The 16,111-nt window shown below is 34.0% G+C and overlaps 1 protein-coding gene and 1 long non-coding RNA gene across 3 annotated transcripts; both read right to left on the reverse strand.

The window, feature by feature from the left end:
• Positions 1-209: 209 nt before the first annotated feature.
• Positions 210-4,099, reverse strand: LOC123884409. 2 transcript variants are annotated; one of them, XR_006800758.1, is made up of 5 exons: positions 3,611-4,099; positions 3,171-3,211; positions 1,653-2,126; positions 1,297-1,549; positions 210-509 (listed from the first exon to the last, which is right to left on the reverse strand). It is a non-coding gene; the product is annotated as an uncharacterized LOC123884409 (long non-coding RNA). The 2 variants fall into 2 exon arrangements; XR_006800757.1 differs by having other exon boundaries at positions 1,297-2,126.
• Positions 4,100-9,967: 5,868 nt separating this feature from the next.
• LOC123884408 (NAC domain-containing protein 69-like) lies at positions 9,968-13,624 on the reverse strand. The gene is made up of 5 exons (XM_045933496.1): positions 13,291-13,624; positions 12,941-13,206; positions 12,194-12,343; positions 10,912-11,274; positions 9,968-10,452 (listed from the first exon to the last, which is right to left on the reverse strand). Exons 1-5 carry the CDS (start codon positions 13,463-13,465, stop codon positions 10,228-10,230), a joined length of 1,179 nt encoding a protein of 392 aa, XP_045789452.1. The 5' UTR covers positions 13,466-13,624; the 3' UTR covers positions 9,968-10,227.
• Between the last annotated feature and the right edge of the window lie 2,487 nt (positions 13,625-16,111).

The raw sequence follows: 16,111 nt of genomic DNA on the forward strand, positions 1-16,111 counted from the left end.
GCGACAGTTTTGAAAACCGTCGTTACAACCGTGCAAAACCGTCACTATATTTTTTCCCAGGTGATACTAGATTTAATAGTAGAGGTTGCAACGGTTTCAAAACCGTCGCAAACTACTTTTTTTTAATATTAATTTAAAACATATTTTATTCATTTTGATAGCTTATTAAAACAAGAATAAGAAAATTAAAATGCACAAATATATAAATATAAATAACTTAATCTTATTTATATAATACATTCAATTCAATACTGACAACATTCATACATAAAAATTTTAATTAAAATACATGAAACTCCAAAAGAAAAAGAAAAATCTAATGTAGTTCAATCATTCAAAAAACTAAAACTTAACCATTAGCAGAGTGGCAAAATATACAAAACATTAAGTCAAAATAAGTTCACAAAATATCTCAATACTCCTAGTACGTGATGTTGCTTCATGATCTTTAATTAGTGCTAACTAGGCTCTGAACACCTGCCATCTTTTGACTCTTCTAACTCAGTTACCTGAAAAAACATAAGTACGTATATATTAGGATACTTAAAAAAAACGGAATTGTATAGATTAACTTAGTCCATGGCATAATTCCACAAGATGATGGTTCCTTCAAACATAACATAATGAAATCTATTTTCTAAGTACATCAAATAAATGAACTTATAAACAGAACAAGTTTTTATTTTTTGAAAAACAAAGGAATAATTTATTAATGAAAGATGAAATAGAGACATAAGGTATGCAAAAGAGTCACAATACAAACACTCCAAAACTGACAAACACAAATTATTACAATACCAAAGTGCCTCAATTATTAACAACCCCAAGCCTTACTGAAATGAATCAAACAGCACCACATAACATGTGTCACAACCGCAATCTCTAAGCTAGAATTTGATATCACATTCTTCAAACAATCCCCTATAGAATATTGAGCACCACTAGTGAATCCACTAGAGTTAATACCTATAAGCAAGACATAACCAGTCCACAAAATCTATGCCACAACGCAACATAATGACAAATTGACAATATCATGTCAAGCTATTGCATTGGATACTAACATCTTCTATTTGAAATGAATTTACACACATCATTTTTAAATTGTTAAGTTTAGAATAAAACACATGTATGAACAATCAAATGTACACAAGGCAACCACAAATGTACTAATTCTGGAACAATCTCTCTCTCTCACACACACACACATAAAAACAAAGCACATCACGCTAATAGAAGAAAAACAAAGCATATCACGCAATCAAAAGTACTTAAGGGTTACTTTCATTAACTCACCTTGTATATAAATATATGAACAATCCATCCATTGCAGAAATAATAAAAAAAGAGGAACCAATTGATTGCAAACCAATTTCATTTTAATAAGAGTCCATCCTCTGGCTCTTGGAATTGCAGTAGCTTGTTGTATATCAGCCTCGAGTATTTGGAGGGGATCCTGATATGGTAACTGAGAAAGGTAGTATGACATCAGAAGCTGCTGCAACTCTCTGATTCACTGATGTACTTGGACTGTAGCTTCCGCTATGCTCTGAAATGTTCAAACAGACACGAAATCATGAAATCGGGAAAAGATTCAAGCAAACCGAAGCCATTCAATAGCTTTCGGTGACCTAATGAATAGGATCACCAACCTTGAAACATGAAGTCCATGTTCTGTTAGCTAATAGCAACCAATGCTTAAACTAGAAAATCAGTCCAAATTATCCAATCAACACTCACATAGAAAGAGACAAAAGAAGTTCACATGTGAAACAAAGAAGAGTGTTTTAATAATCAACTCATTCTTAAAAGGCACTAAAAGTTAATTTAGTTAATGATAGTGGACACACGAACATAAACTAAATTTTAAAAGAAGCATAGTACGTAGTTCATCAAAGAAAAGAAAAAAGAAATTTAGTTATTCCTGCACTTACCTTGTCTCAAACACCAAATTTACAAATTAAGAACAATAGTTCCCTCATTTTTACCAGGACTATGTGTCACATTCATTTCAATACTTTCAATCTCTCTAGAATTATAGAGTATGTTACTGCTAACAGGATTACTGCATCATAATGACACTAACATATATTGGTGTCATCTCCTTGTACTCGTAAGATTCCAAACTGAAAAGAAAACACACGATTGAATCCATTAGCTTCCAATAGCATACACTTAAAACTATCTATATATTTTCTATCAAATTGAATCTACATAATTTTCGTATTTTGAGGATAAATGTATTTTATATCTGGATCAGATTAGGAGTTTAGTTTGATACAAAGTTATATAACATACTGCAGAGACAAATCATTACAAAATCACCGCACTCCCTTATTAGATTCTAAGTTTAACCCTTGGTTATAGCATATATAAACCTAAGTGGCATGGATATGTGCCCCCAATACAAAGAGCCATCATAATCATTCACACAAAATAAGAGTGTACGTCATTCACACAAGAACAATCCATCCATTGCAAACCAATTTCATTTTAATAAGAGTCCCTCCTCTGGCTCTTGGAATTGCAGCAGCTTGTTGTATATCAATCTCAAGTATTTGGAGGGGATCCTAATATGGTAACTCAGAAAGGTAGTATGACATCAGTGCCATAAATTTGTGGAAAATTGAAGCAAAGAATCAATAAACTGGTATCACGCAGCGAATTCGGAGGAACTATCACTTATGAATATCAATTAGGCACTCTTATAATAAGGGAACTAGGAGTCCTATTGTATCACCCGTACTAGTATAGACTAATTAAGGGAACTAGGAGCTGCACTAGTAGAGTTCTACTTTATCATCTTTAAAACATGAAAGTAATTATTATTTTGTAGTCAATTCACTATTTGAAAGGTTTCAAGAGTTAACAAACTCTATTTGGCAAAACTAGTTACAATTAGAGGGGTAATATATAGGAGCTAGATTGATTTTATTTGAAGTAAATTTATCATACTCAAATTGTGCAGTGTGGGAGGAAGTAAAACAAAGTTGTATGCACCAAGTGTTGTACTTCTTATCAGGCATTAGTTAGTTTACAAAACCACGAGATTTTTTAAAATGTTACTAGAAATTAGCTAGTCTCAACCATAAGATAATAAGGGACATGTTACAAAGCTACAAGTATACATAATAATCAATCGAAAGGAACAATCAAATAAAGTGACTTACACTAATAGAACCGAGAAATGCTATTTTCTTTCACTGTGTACCTAATCAAAGAAACACAAACAGAACATAGTCAAATACGACACAAGCAAAATTAAGGTTCAAGGATGAAAAGCATTAATGAGAAGAGAAACAATGGAAACATCTATACAATGGAACAATCAAAACTTCAATATCAAACAAATGAGAAAGAGAAACATTTATTTGAAACCCACTTAAGAGAATTAGAACAGATTGTACCAACAAAAAAAAAAAGAATTAGAACAGATTACATGTTTTTTCTTTTGTTGACCAGACTAACCTAAACAATTGCTCAACTTTTCAGGATTTATAATATAAAAATAAAAATAAATATAGATAGATAAGATAACCCTTAGGTTGTGCAACCTAATGGAAAACTAACCCGAACAAAGAAAGGGAAGGAGAAATAAGGGAAAACAAACCTGAACGTGTAAACTACGGATGGTGTGTTGTGCTGACGGTTGTTGCCTGAAGGATGGCGGAAGCTGCCGTAGTTGTCGGAGACATAACGAGAGAGAGAGAGAGAGAGAGAGAGAGAGAGAGAGAGAGAGAGAACAGAAACAGAATGATGAAGCTTCGTTGATTGAAACATGAAGGAGATTTAGGGATTGGGGGGATTGGAACGATGATGGGCAACATGATTTGGGGAGTGGATTTGTCGCAGGAGAGATTTGGAGAATGATTTAGGGATTTTAGGGTTTTTTTAGAACAAAAAGTGAAGAAGGGTTTGAACAAAAAAAAAAAGTGAAGAAGGATTTGAGTATGACCTGTGAGTAGAAGTGTATGGGGCTAAATTAAAACATGGTTCACGGTTTTAAATCCAAAAGCTGCGACGGTTAATCAAACCGTCGTATACAGTGTCACAAAATTCCAAAAAATAAGACATTGCAACGGTTTTGACTTAGTTGTCGCAATTCAAATGTCGCAAAGTGCATATTTTCTTGTAGTGGTTATAAGTAGGTTAGGGTGTTTTTTGGGGTGTCCGCTACCTAAGTAGCGGACGAGGTATTTTGATAAAATTCGTAGGACGCTTGAGAAAAGGGTAGGGTGGCAAAAGAAAATCCATTATAAAATTAATATGTTTTTTGTACAAATAGAAACGGGTCTGGCCCATCAAACTTGTATTTTAGTATGGATAAAAAGTTTACAATTAAGCAAAAAATAAAATAAAATAAACAAATATTTAATGAAGGTTCAGTTAAAAACATTACATACAATTTCGTTCAATGTCTTATGGTTCCAAATTTCCAATCCTATATTTATATATATCTCACATACAAAGTTATACTCCAAAAATATTATCATTACAAAGTTATATCAACACACATTTGTCCCGGCCTTGTTAAAAATACCTGGCCTTGTTATATAATTACAAAGTTATACTCCAAAAATATTATCATTACAAAAATATTTCCAATCCTATATTTATATATATCTCACATACAAAGTTATACTCCAAAAATATTATCATTACAAAGTTATATCAACACACATAGTGACTATCCCGGCCTTGTTAAAAATACCTGGGCTCGGGATCGTGGTAGTATTGTTCGGTGTCTGCAGAATGTGGCGCATGAATCCGCTATTTTTAACAAAGACATGTTTGGGAACATTTTTGCTCGTAAGAAAGAAGTGGAGGCAAGATTGCGAGGTATTCAGAGAGCCTTGGAAGATATAGATTCAGCTAATCTCATGAGGCTACAAAAAGAACTCCTCATTAATTATGACAATATTCTCTTCCAGGAAGAGACCTTGTGGTACCAGAAGTCGCGTGAAAATTGGATCAAGCTTGGAAGTAGGAATACCTCGTTCTTCCATGCTCAATCTATCATCCGTCGGAAGCGGAATAAAATTCATGGGATCCGTTTAAGTTCTGGCGAGTGGTGTACCAACCCCGACATCATGAGAACTGAAGCACTTAATTTTTTCAAAGAATTGTTTTGTACCAGACAGTCAGTGGTGAGTAATAATTATAATGATGTAGCATCTCTTGATGATGTTTCAGTGGCTGAGCTTAATAAACCGGTGACCAAGAAGGAAGTGTTTGACGCGTTGATGAGTATGAAGTCGTATAAAGCTCCGGGTCCGGACGGATTTCAACCAATTTTCTTTAAGCTGTTCTGGGAAGAGGTTGGTGATGATCTGTGGATGTTTGTCAAGCTTGCGTTCGAAAATGGTTTTTATGACCAAAAAATTTGTGAAACTCTCATTGTATTACTGCCTAAGGGTGACAACCAATCCACCTTTAAGGACTTTCGACCGATTAGCCTGTGTAATGTGACATATAAACTAATCTCAAAAATTATTGTGAGTAGATTACGGCCTTTTCTTGATAGTATTGTTAGCCCCCTTCAAAATAGCTTCATACCCGGTAGGAGCACTAAGGACAATGCTATTGTGCTTCAAGAAATTTTACATTTTATGCGAAAGCCTAAGAAGAAAAATGGGGATATGGTTTTCAAGTTGGACTTGGAGAAAGCTTATGACAGAGTCAACTGGAGTTTCCTTAAAGATACACTAGAGAAATTCAATTTCCCATCAAAGATAATTTCTCTCATTATGTTTGGTATCTCTTCTTCTTCAAATACTATTCTCTGGAATGGTTACAAGACTGAGGCGTTTACTCCGGTGCGAGGTTTAAGACAAGGAGATCCATTGTCCTCGTACCTGTTTGTGCTTTGTATGGAACGACTTGGCTCGATGATTACTAAATATGTCAGCGATGGTGCCTGGAAGCCTATGCAGATATCTAAAGACGGAACCAAACTCTCCCATCTTTTCTTTGCCGATGATGTGCTTCTATTTGCCAAAGCAACTGTGTCCCAAGCCCGGGTTGTTAAAGAGGTCCTGGAGCGTTTTTGTGCTTTGTCTGGTTTAAAAGTTAGTTTGGCCAAGTCAAAATTTTGTACATCTACAGGGGTGAATCTACAACTTCGGGATAGGATTGCTGCAACTTCCTAAATTCATGCCACCGATCGTTTTGAGAGATATTTGGGATTCAAGATGTTCTATGGTAAAGTTACAAAGCAGGACTTTAGTGATATTTATGATAGAGTTTCCGCTAAGTTGGCCTCCTGGAAAAGCAGATTGTTGAACAAACCAGGTAGAGTTGTTTTAGCTAATTCTGTCATCTCCTCCTTACCATCGTATCATATGCAAATTAATTGGCTCCCGCAAAGTATGTGTGATGAATTGGACAGAACAGTTAGACGCTTTATCTGGAAAGGCACTAGTGATTCGGGTATGTTCTTAGTTGGATGGAATAAGATTACTCAACCACGTCGTTTTGGAGGATTAGGGGTTCGAATTGCTCGTCTCCAGAATGTTTCCCTTCTTGGTAAGCTCGTGTGGGAGATTCTTCACTCCCCGGATAAACTATGGGTGAAATTATTTGAGGAGAAGTACCTAAAAGGTCGGCTTGTTTTTAATACATCGATAGTTGGTGGTTCTTTCATTTGGAATTCTTTAGTGAAAGCTTTACAAATGCTGAAAGATGGTTTCACACTCAAAATTGGTAATGGGAACTCTAATTTTTGGTATGACTCTTGGGTGTTTAAAGAAAAGCTATGCTCGTTTGTTCCGTTTGTTGCGATTCATGATACAACAGTAAAAATTAACGATGTGTGGTCTAACGGTAAATGGAATTTAAATATTCTCCATACTATTCTACCGACAGTCGTGACAGATGCTATCCTTCAAATACAACCATACATGGTGGACGATCTTCCTGATGTTTGGACTTGGCATAACTCAAGTACAGGTATGTTTACTGCTAAGGATGCATATGAATGGCTGCTACATCCTCTCCCTATCAGCAACCAAGTCAATTGGAAGTGGATATGGCAACTTCAACTCCCAGCAAACATTCAATTTTTTGTTTGGCAAGTGTTACATAAGTCTATTCCTACAAGAGATGTGCTTCACCATCGCCGGGTATGTGCTTCTAATATATGTCCTAGATGTTCAACAGCAGCTGAAACCATTGAGCACTGTTTATTCTGGTGCATTGATGTTGTTTGTATTTGGAGAGCTTGTGGTTTGGAAAATATTCTTTCATCTATACAGGTTGGTGAGTTGTTCACTTGGTGTAGAAGATTTTGTTCGTCTCATGGGAACATCATTTTTATTTTTATGTGGGTTGTTTGGTGTGCTCGTAATGATTTTCTATTTAATAATCATAAAACACGTGTGCATGATAATGTTGCGAAGATTCAATCAATGTTAGAATGTTGTACAACTGTGTTTAATTCACAGTTATTGGAATCAGCCCGGGCTTCGAATCCTCGTAGTGTGGCCTGGTCACGTCCAATAGAGGGGACGTTTTGTCTGAATGTTGATGGGAGTTTTCTAGGCTCGACCCAAACTGCAGGTTTTGGCGGCCTAATACGCAATAATGCGGGAGCTTTCCTTGGAGGTTTTTATGGTGTTGCATCAATGCCGAGCATTCTTTATGCTAAGATCATGGCGGTACTGCACGGTCTGGAATTATGCTGGAATAATGGTTACACAAATTTAGTTTGTTTCTCTGACTCCTTGCAAGCTGTCAGTTTGATCAAGAATGGTGTTTCGCCGTATCATACTTATGCAAATGAGATTCACAAAATTCGGCAACTCATAGGTAGGGATTGGAATGTGTCGATTGATCACACTCTTCGGGAGGGAAATGCATGTGCTGATTTCTTGGCCAAGTTAGGAGCTTCGTCGAAGTCTTCTCTTGTGATATTAGAAGCTCCACCTTCTGACATGTCTAGATTACTCCTTGCTGATGCTGGGGGCATGATGTTTGTTAGGGGCTAGTCCCTTTGTTTGTTTTGTTTTCCTTCTCTCTTGTAACCAAAAAAAAAAACACACATTTGTCAATTGTCCCAAACCATTTCAATGTCCAATGTAGTATATGACTTTTCTCGTCAAAGAAATCCATAATCACATTTTTTAACCTACACATTACTCCCTCCGGAAACAAATATAAGTAAAAGAAACTGTTTACGCGGTGTTTAAGGAATTTAGTTAAGTGTAGTTAATTTTCTTGATTTAATGCAAAACATAAGTTAAGTTTGCTATATTACCCATTTTGAAAAGTGTAAAAGTGTAAAAGTAAAATAAATGCTTAAAATAAAATAGAATTAAATTAAGTTATATTAAGAATTGTAGCATTAATTAGTTTAAAAATAGTTAACTTTTGTTTATAATAGAGACCAAAATTTGAAGTGTTTTTTTGCTTATATTTGTGTCCAGAGGGAGTATTAAATAAACTCTTCAATATATCCATGTGACTTGTATAGTTCAATTTGTAGCGATATTATATATAATATGTAGAGACAGATGTTCACACTCTGTACATTTATTTATTTATCTTAAAAAGAAATTATAGTCACTAGACAGCTTAATCAAAAATAAACTCTTCAATATAATTACACATTTTTTGAGTGAAATAATTATCATATGTATGATAGTATGATCAGAGAAACATTTTCATATCAATAACAAGTGATTTTTTAATGAGTGAATTACAATAATTATTGCTGGGAATTGCCATGAAAACGTGGAAAAACAGCAAAAGCTGCCGTTTTGGTGCCCCGGGCGAAATTTCAGTAGAAATGGAGCTGACATTCTGTTTTCGTGCCTCAGGCGAAAAAACTGGTGCCTCAGGCGAAAATTTCGCCCCAGGCGTGAAAATTGGTGCCTCGGGCGAAAATTGCTGCAGGGTATTTATAGGGTCACGTTTTCTGTTTTTTTACAACAAGTTTTGAGGGTTTCTTTCACCAAAACGGCGGCTAGGGTTAAGAGGGTTACTCTTGGTTCATCTCTAGGTTTTGGGTGTTGATTCTTTCATCTTGTAATCACTTATCATTGAAATCTCTTGGTCACGGGAAGAGATTTGGGAAAAGGGTAGAATTAGGGTTGAAGTCTAATTCTTGCAACTCTTTTGTAGTGAATCTCGTTGTAATCATGCTTTTCATTAATAGTGGAACGGAGAGTGGCTCTCTCCCCAAGAGTAGGTCGGTTTTGACTGAAGTGGGTAAACAATTGCTTCGTGTTCTTTACAATTTTATTGTTTATCTTTTGTTTGTGATTATTATTACTATTTCCACGTTTTGATTGCTTATTCGATTTGCTCCACACATCAAGATTATTGGTGTGATTCAATCCGAATTCACAAGAATTATTATCACACATATGACTAAGAAGCTCTTCAATATCAATGACATGACCAAACAAACACTTTCATATCAATGACAAATTCTCATTGAATTTCAAATTTCATGCTCAGTTCATCAATATATTTTGAGAAAATCCCTAATCTCGTAAATAAATAAAAAATACACCACCACAAGCCAAATATACATGATAATTCAAAAGAAGAAAAAAAATTATTAAATTCTTAGAATGAACTTCATAATATAAAACTTGTGTCCCAAGTTTCTTTGATGACCCCACGATCCTAAGTCGTTTGTCCATCCATTTCATTCTAACGTGAAATCAAATCTTATTTAATTTGTCTATTTTCTTTGTTGACCCCACCCCACCAATTAATTTTCTTTGTTCTATATTACCATAGTTTGTTATGCTCCCCACCAGTTTATGTCCCCCTAAAAGATGGGTACGTACTTCAAAAGTATAAGGTAGACTATAAATTTCTTTCCTATGACGTGAACAACTTTAACTCACTTTATATGTACTAAAGTAAGTTATCAATCATTTGATCAATCAAATTATTTGTGTTGAAATATAAACCTTTGATTTCTTATTTTATTAATCTAAGGATAAACGCGCATGTCATATTAAGTTTTTGAGTCAGATCCATTGGTACAAACTAGTTTGACATCAAATGTTACACATTTTAATAATATTTTAACCGATATAAATTTTATAAAATTCATTGTTGGATTGAAATTTTACATCATATAGATAATTTGTTACAACTAAGCTGACACTTCATAGATAAGTATATATGGGCGTCATATATGTTTATAAGTAAGGGTAATCTTCACTTTACAAGCCCAAATTTATAGAGTTGAGTTAGGCTCAAACCAAAATATTAAGATTTATTTGCAGTTGAGTCACAAGACGATGCCGCCACTCCTCCGAAATCATCTTGGAATGTATTCTCCATTTTGTTGTCGTTTTCACCATTGTTAAAAGATGGAAAATATGTGCTTCCATAAACATTAAAATGCGTTGATTTCAACATTTTCGATGCATAGTATTCTCCTGGACTAAGATATTGAAGAGACGCCATTGAAGTATCCATAATACTGCCATACTGCAAAAATTTCAGAAGAAAATAAACTATATGAAAGTCCATTCTAGTAGCATTTCAAAAGTACTAAGAGAAAAACAGCCACATCACAATATGAAGAAAAAAGTGCTTCTGAATCTTTAAACAAAACCAAAACTAACTCAACCTAGACATTTCATATAAGTACTTTTCGGATTTCGGTTCAGTGCAGTCAGGAATTTAGTAACTGCAGTGTAGTCGGCCACGTTCAGTCCGTCCAAAGTTTAAGATCAGATTTTATAATTAAAATCTGAGCCGTCTGATCTTGATCGGACGGTCCAGATTTACTGACTGCGTGCAGTCAACTGCACAAAATCCAAATCCGTACTTTTCCCAATCTATAAAAGAAAATCAATCACAACACTTCATTAGTGTGGATATGGTTCACAAACAGTTAGAGATACACTCCCAATATCATTTGGTCTTTGAATAATATATATTTACCGGCGTAGAGACTACTTCGGCGTCCGTGTCACTGCTTTCATAGTAAGCCATTCTCAATGACTCGGACCGGACCGGACTGTTGATAAAAGTATGTTTTCTTTTTTCACTAGCAATATACTCCCCGTCAGTAAGCATCGAATTGACGAATGTATCTTCCTCTTCCGGAGTTTTAAACGGACTTGGATCAACCTTGTTTACATTTCTAAAATAGGCATTGTGAAGTTGCAAGTTTGGGATCAATACTTCCGGCTCATTTTCAGAGATAGAAGACTGTTGTGTTGAGAAAGGGTAGTAATTTTCTGCCTGATAAGGTGCCTGAAATATTGACTGCATATTTATTTCTTGCAAAGTACCACTTATTACCTGAAACAAATACAAAACAAATTCTCAGCATGTTTCATGTAGAAAGGTGTAAGCCAAGACTTTGTTCTCAAAACTTATGTGTTTGGTTCTATGGTGCAAAGGTGATTTTGAATGAATTGATCATGACTACTAAGAGAGTTGAACATTAATGAACTTCAGGGAAACTGAGGAATTATACACATTGGGATCAGAGCAATATACAAGTGAGTTGGACACTACACTTTTACCTAAAATCTTAAGGCATTTATGCGTCATCTCACTTATAGTGTTCAATCTCCATTTTTCTAAGCGATGTGAGACTTAACTCATATCACACTTTGCCGCAACAAAATTAATTGTACAAATAAAAACTTCAAAATTTAATTTTAGTTTCAACTTAGGCTCTGTTTGGTAAAATTAAGCTATAAGCTAGCTGATAGCTGAAAAGTTAGCTTTTAGCTGATAGCTAAAAACTAGTTGAATGAAATTAAAGTGTTTGGTAAATTTAGCTTTTATAATTATAAAATAACATAAAAATACATGATTATTTTATGTGAGTGAGTAGTTATTTTTGTGAGTGGGTAATTTTTTTATTAAGAAAAATAATGAAAATTAAATAATAAGGTTAAAATTGGAATAAAAGGTAAAAAACTATAAGCTAAAACGCTACTTAAAATAGCATCTGAAAAAAAGCTATAAGCTAATAAAAAAAACTTGTTACCAAACACCTCTAATTTTATGAAACAAGCTTATAAGCTACTATAATAAGCTATATAAGTTAGCTTATTTATGTTACCAAACACACCCTTAGAATCAATTATGGAACCAAAATCAATTCTTTAGAGAACATCCAAACATGTCAAAATCAATTATAAACCTCTAAAATCAATTTTGGGAAAGAAAAACAAACATACACATCTATCAAGAATGCACGGCTTACATCTGGAATTCCTTCAACAGTTTCTTGATTTTCATGGTCAGAAGAACTCAAGTTTCTACTTGGCTCCCCTTCATCATATATCATTATATCAGCTTCCTCTTCAGCTTTTGTCTCGGCTTTCCTCATCAAGCGACATAAAACAAAATTCCTCTACAAAATTTTGGTGGATAATCAACATTTCAACATTTATGCTATACAAATAAAGATCAAGACGTCCCATAAGTCCTAGCTTAACTGGCAAAAATGCCGAAATTATTAGGCTGAACGTCGTGAACCGGGTTCGAATCCGGGATCTCACAATTATATGTGTGACTTTAATTTTAGTGGATTACCAGACAAACCAAAAAATAAAAAATAAAGACCAAGACAAATCAAGACAATGCTCCAAAATCATAAACTTGTTTCCTGAACAGTTCCCTTCACAGCAAAAACTGAAAATGATTGGCTTTGTATGATGATACAGAAAAATAACAATTTCTTAGAAAACATAGCTTATCAGAAAAAGACAATTTTTTTTTAATTAAAACTAATGATGAATCTTGTCATGAATCAAAACCAATTTGAGAAACCAAAACACAAAGGGGTTAAAATTCAAAATTTCAAACAATGAATCCAATAATCTTCAAATTTCAGAACAACCAATCAGATAGAAAATACTCATTTCAGTTCCAGTGATTAAAGATCATTTTTTTAAAACAATAAAATAAAAACATTAAAAGTTAAAACCTTTTTATAACAAAAACAAACCTTGTTTTCTTCCAAGGTAACATCATGATACTCATGAATAACCCAATTGCTCTTAACACCAGGAATACGACCATGATAGTAAACAAGAGTTTTCTTAATCCCAATAATCTTATTAGTACCCCTAATCTTAATCTTACGATCAATTCCAGTAGCTTTCCAAAATCCAAACTTTGTTGCCCTGTTAAACCTTTTACTCTTAGCATACTTGTAATCACAAGGAGACAAGAAAAACCATTCTGGGTCAACTGATTTTATCACTGAAACAGCTGAAAATGAACAAAAACATTAAAAAGTTTTCATTTTTATGAGAAAAAAATTATGGGATTTGTTTGATATGTAATAGTATGTACCTGGTAATTCACAAGGTTCAAACTTGCAAACATCAACTTCTGCTAAAACATTGTTTACAATGTAATCATTACCAAGTAATTTGTTTTTGAGGTAGTGGTTAACAAGCTCTTCATCTGTTGGTCTAAATCTGAATCCAACAGGAAGAAAATTAAGAATGGGCAATGAAGTTGTCATTGCTATTTTTGGAAAGTTTTGGTTTTGAGCAGAGAGAGAGAGAGAGAGAGAGGATGAAGGGAGAGTGGTGGTGGTGATTAAGAAGGTAATGGATTGAAGAGTGAATTTATAATGTAAGAGCTCAGAGTTTTTTATTTTGAAGGTGATCACAGTGTCTACTTTTAGCTTAGCTCATAAGTTATAAATGAAACAAAAAAGCAAAAAACAAAAACATAGGAAACTTTCTTGTACTCTTCCTATGTTGTTAATCAGCAATTACCTGGGACAGGGATTGTCTACCTTTCACGCGGGAATGGTAGAGTGCTTTCAGAGTTTTTTATCTGTTTGATCAATCTGACAGTGTAGTTGTTGCCACGTGGCTGTATCTTTGAAGGGTTGTGACTTATGATCATGTGCCACGGTGAAACTAGCTCTTCTTGTGCTCCTAACTTGTGCTGCTATGTTGCAAAGGAAGATGTTGGAACTTCAACCACTTGTTTCTTCAATCTTTGAGTTGCTAGAATTGATTTTGGAGTGTAGAATTAAGTTTATATGTTAGGTTTTTTTTTTAGTAAAATTGATTTTGACTTTTATAGTTGATTCTACTTGAAGTTAAAGTTAGAAAGTGGCAGCTTCTCTAACAAATATTTCATAAGTGTAATATAAATGATAGCTACCAGAGATATTATTGAAGTGGCTCGGGTTCGAATCTCGGATATCATATTTTTTTCACATTTAAAATGTGCGAGTATAGCCACTACGTTATTAGACAAAAAAAAGTATAGTTTCTCATTCTAGAATTGATTTTTACACAAATTTATTATTGACTTCATTTTTATAAGAACATATTTAAACATAAACTATTTTATCGAAAGGTGTTCAAGGATATACGAGTGACATGTTCAACCCGGTGACCCAACTCAACTTGCATTTTATCCAGACTCGTTCAAGTGTATGAGTCTAATCCGAACTAACCCAATCAAACACGAAATGATTTGATTCGGGTAGCGAGTTTATGATAACCCACGAAGCTAACTCGTTTTAAAAAATTGTTACATTTATTATTTTTTATAATATGTTTTAATACTTTTATGATTTTTTATAGTTTAATGTTTTTATGTTTTAAAATCTTAAATATTGATACTATATTTAAAGTATTTCATGTAATTTCAGATGTCCAAATTTTAAATAGTAAAATTTAGCTTAAATTTTACAATTTTCATGAAATAAAATGTCATATAACTTTATATATTTTTTTAGTTTTGTTTAAAAAAATTATTTGTAATGATTCGTTGACCCAACTCAACCCAGCGCGCTCACCATCGGGTTGGGTCGGTTCGGGTTTAACATACAAAATACGACTTTAAATCCAACCCACTTAACTTTGATAGGGTCGGATAACGAATTTGGCTAAAATCGACTCAACTCAACCCGTGTACACCCCTAATTTTATCATCAACTCAATTTTAGTCGGAATCAATTTTACAAAATTAATTCATCAAAAAAAAATTATCGTCGCATAACCAAACATACACCAAGTTGTTTTGGACACTTATTACGTCACATGTTGTTTAACATAATCACGCCCCCCAATAAGCTGGTATTAGAGACTAAAAACAATTTTTTTTAGATAAGCCGAGAAAATAGCAAACGTCAAAGGATCTTTAGCCATATCAAATGGCATCCCTAGAGACTCTCTTCATTTACCATATTCTCATAATAATATAATATATAAAAAAGAAAAAAATTACAAAAGAAATAAAAATTGAGGGTCATAAAACTTAACCCAGTAAGACCGCACAAAGTGTAGGTCAACTCAAACGGGTAATAAAACATTTAAAACAACCTCTAGTGAAGCCTTAATCAGAGGCATAACAACTAGTGAATGGACGACTGTCAACACGAAATAGTCCAAGAACCAACAACCTCCTGCAACAACAACAAGCAAATAACTCATTCGAATCAATTAGTCCAGCGTCAAATCAGAGCATGACGAGGATAACAAAACAGTCCGAAAATCTATAGTATCAATGGCGATGCAAAATTAAGGAGTCCACCGCAAATTTGTCATTGCGGCTGCTTTTTGTGAATTCGAGTGGGCTTTTGGCTACCGCAAAATGTTATTTTTCTGGTATTTTTTTAATATTAATTGATTAGTGCTGAAAAATAGTAAATTTACATACATATTTTGAGCATTTATTGACTTGGTTAACAAGTAATTTAAAGTAAAAGCCCAACTTTTTGAAAATATTAAGTTTTCTCAGTAATTTTGTCAATTTATTTTCCTTCAATTTGTAGGTTTTGTGAGCTTAATAATAAAAGAGCCGAGTCTGAGTGGTTTGTTTAGCAAGAACAAGGAATTTGAGCATTGAAGAATTCGCTCAGCAGGTTAAACCTTCGCTTAGCGAAATTGTGAAAATCTGAAGGGCGGTTATCTGAGCTTAAAGATGCTTATTGCTGAAGGAAGGTTGATTCGCTTAGCGACCTAAAATTCGCTCAGCAATTTTACAAAATCCTGAAACCTATTTAAACATATTCATAATAGAAATTGGGGACACCAATACTTTTCTAGAGAGTCGAAAACAGAAAGAAAATGGAGCAAGACCAAGAACAGAAGAAATTGAAGGTGGATACGCAACAATCATTCAAGAAATCAACCGTTTAAAC

This window comes from Trifolium pratense, linkage group LG5 (assembly GCF_020283565.1).
Source record: "Trifolium pratense cultivar HEN17-A07 linkage group LG5, ARS_RC_1.1, whole genome shotgun sequence".
Classification (NCBI taxonomy): domain Eukaryota; kingdom Viridiplantae; phylum Streptophyta; class Magnoliopsida; order Fabales; family Fabaceae; genus Trifolium; species Trifolium pratense.

Bases quoted from the DNA above. Each gene is read 5' to 3' on its own strand.
- LOC123884408 (XM_045933496.1), bottom strand. From the start codon at position 13,465: ATGACAACTTCATTGCCCATTCTTAATTTTCTTCCTGTTGGATTCAGA. The intron at 13,207-13,290 runs GTACATACTATT...GTTCATTTTCAG, and splicing joins TGAACCTTGTGAATTACCAG to CTGTTTCAGTGATAAAATCA. The intron at 11,275-12,193 runs GTAAGCCGTGCA...TATTTGTTTCAG, and splicing joins CTGTTGAAGGAATTCCAGAT to GTAATAAGTGGTACTTTGCA.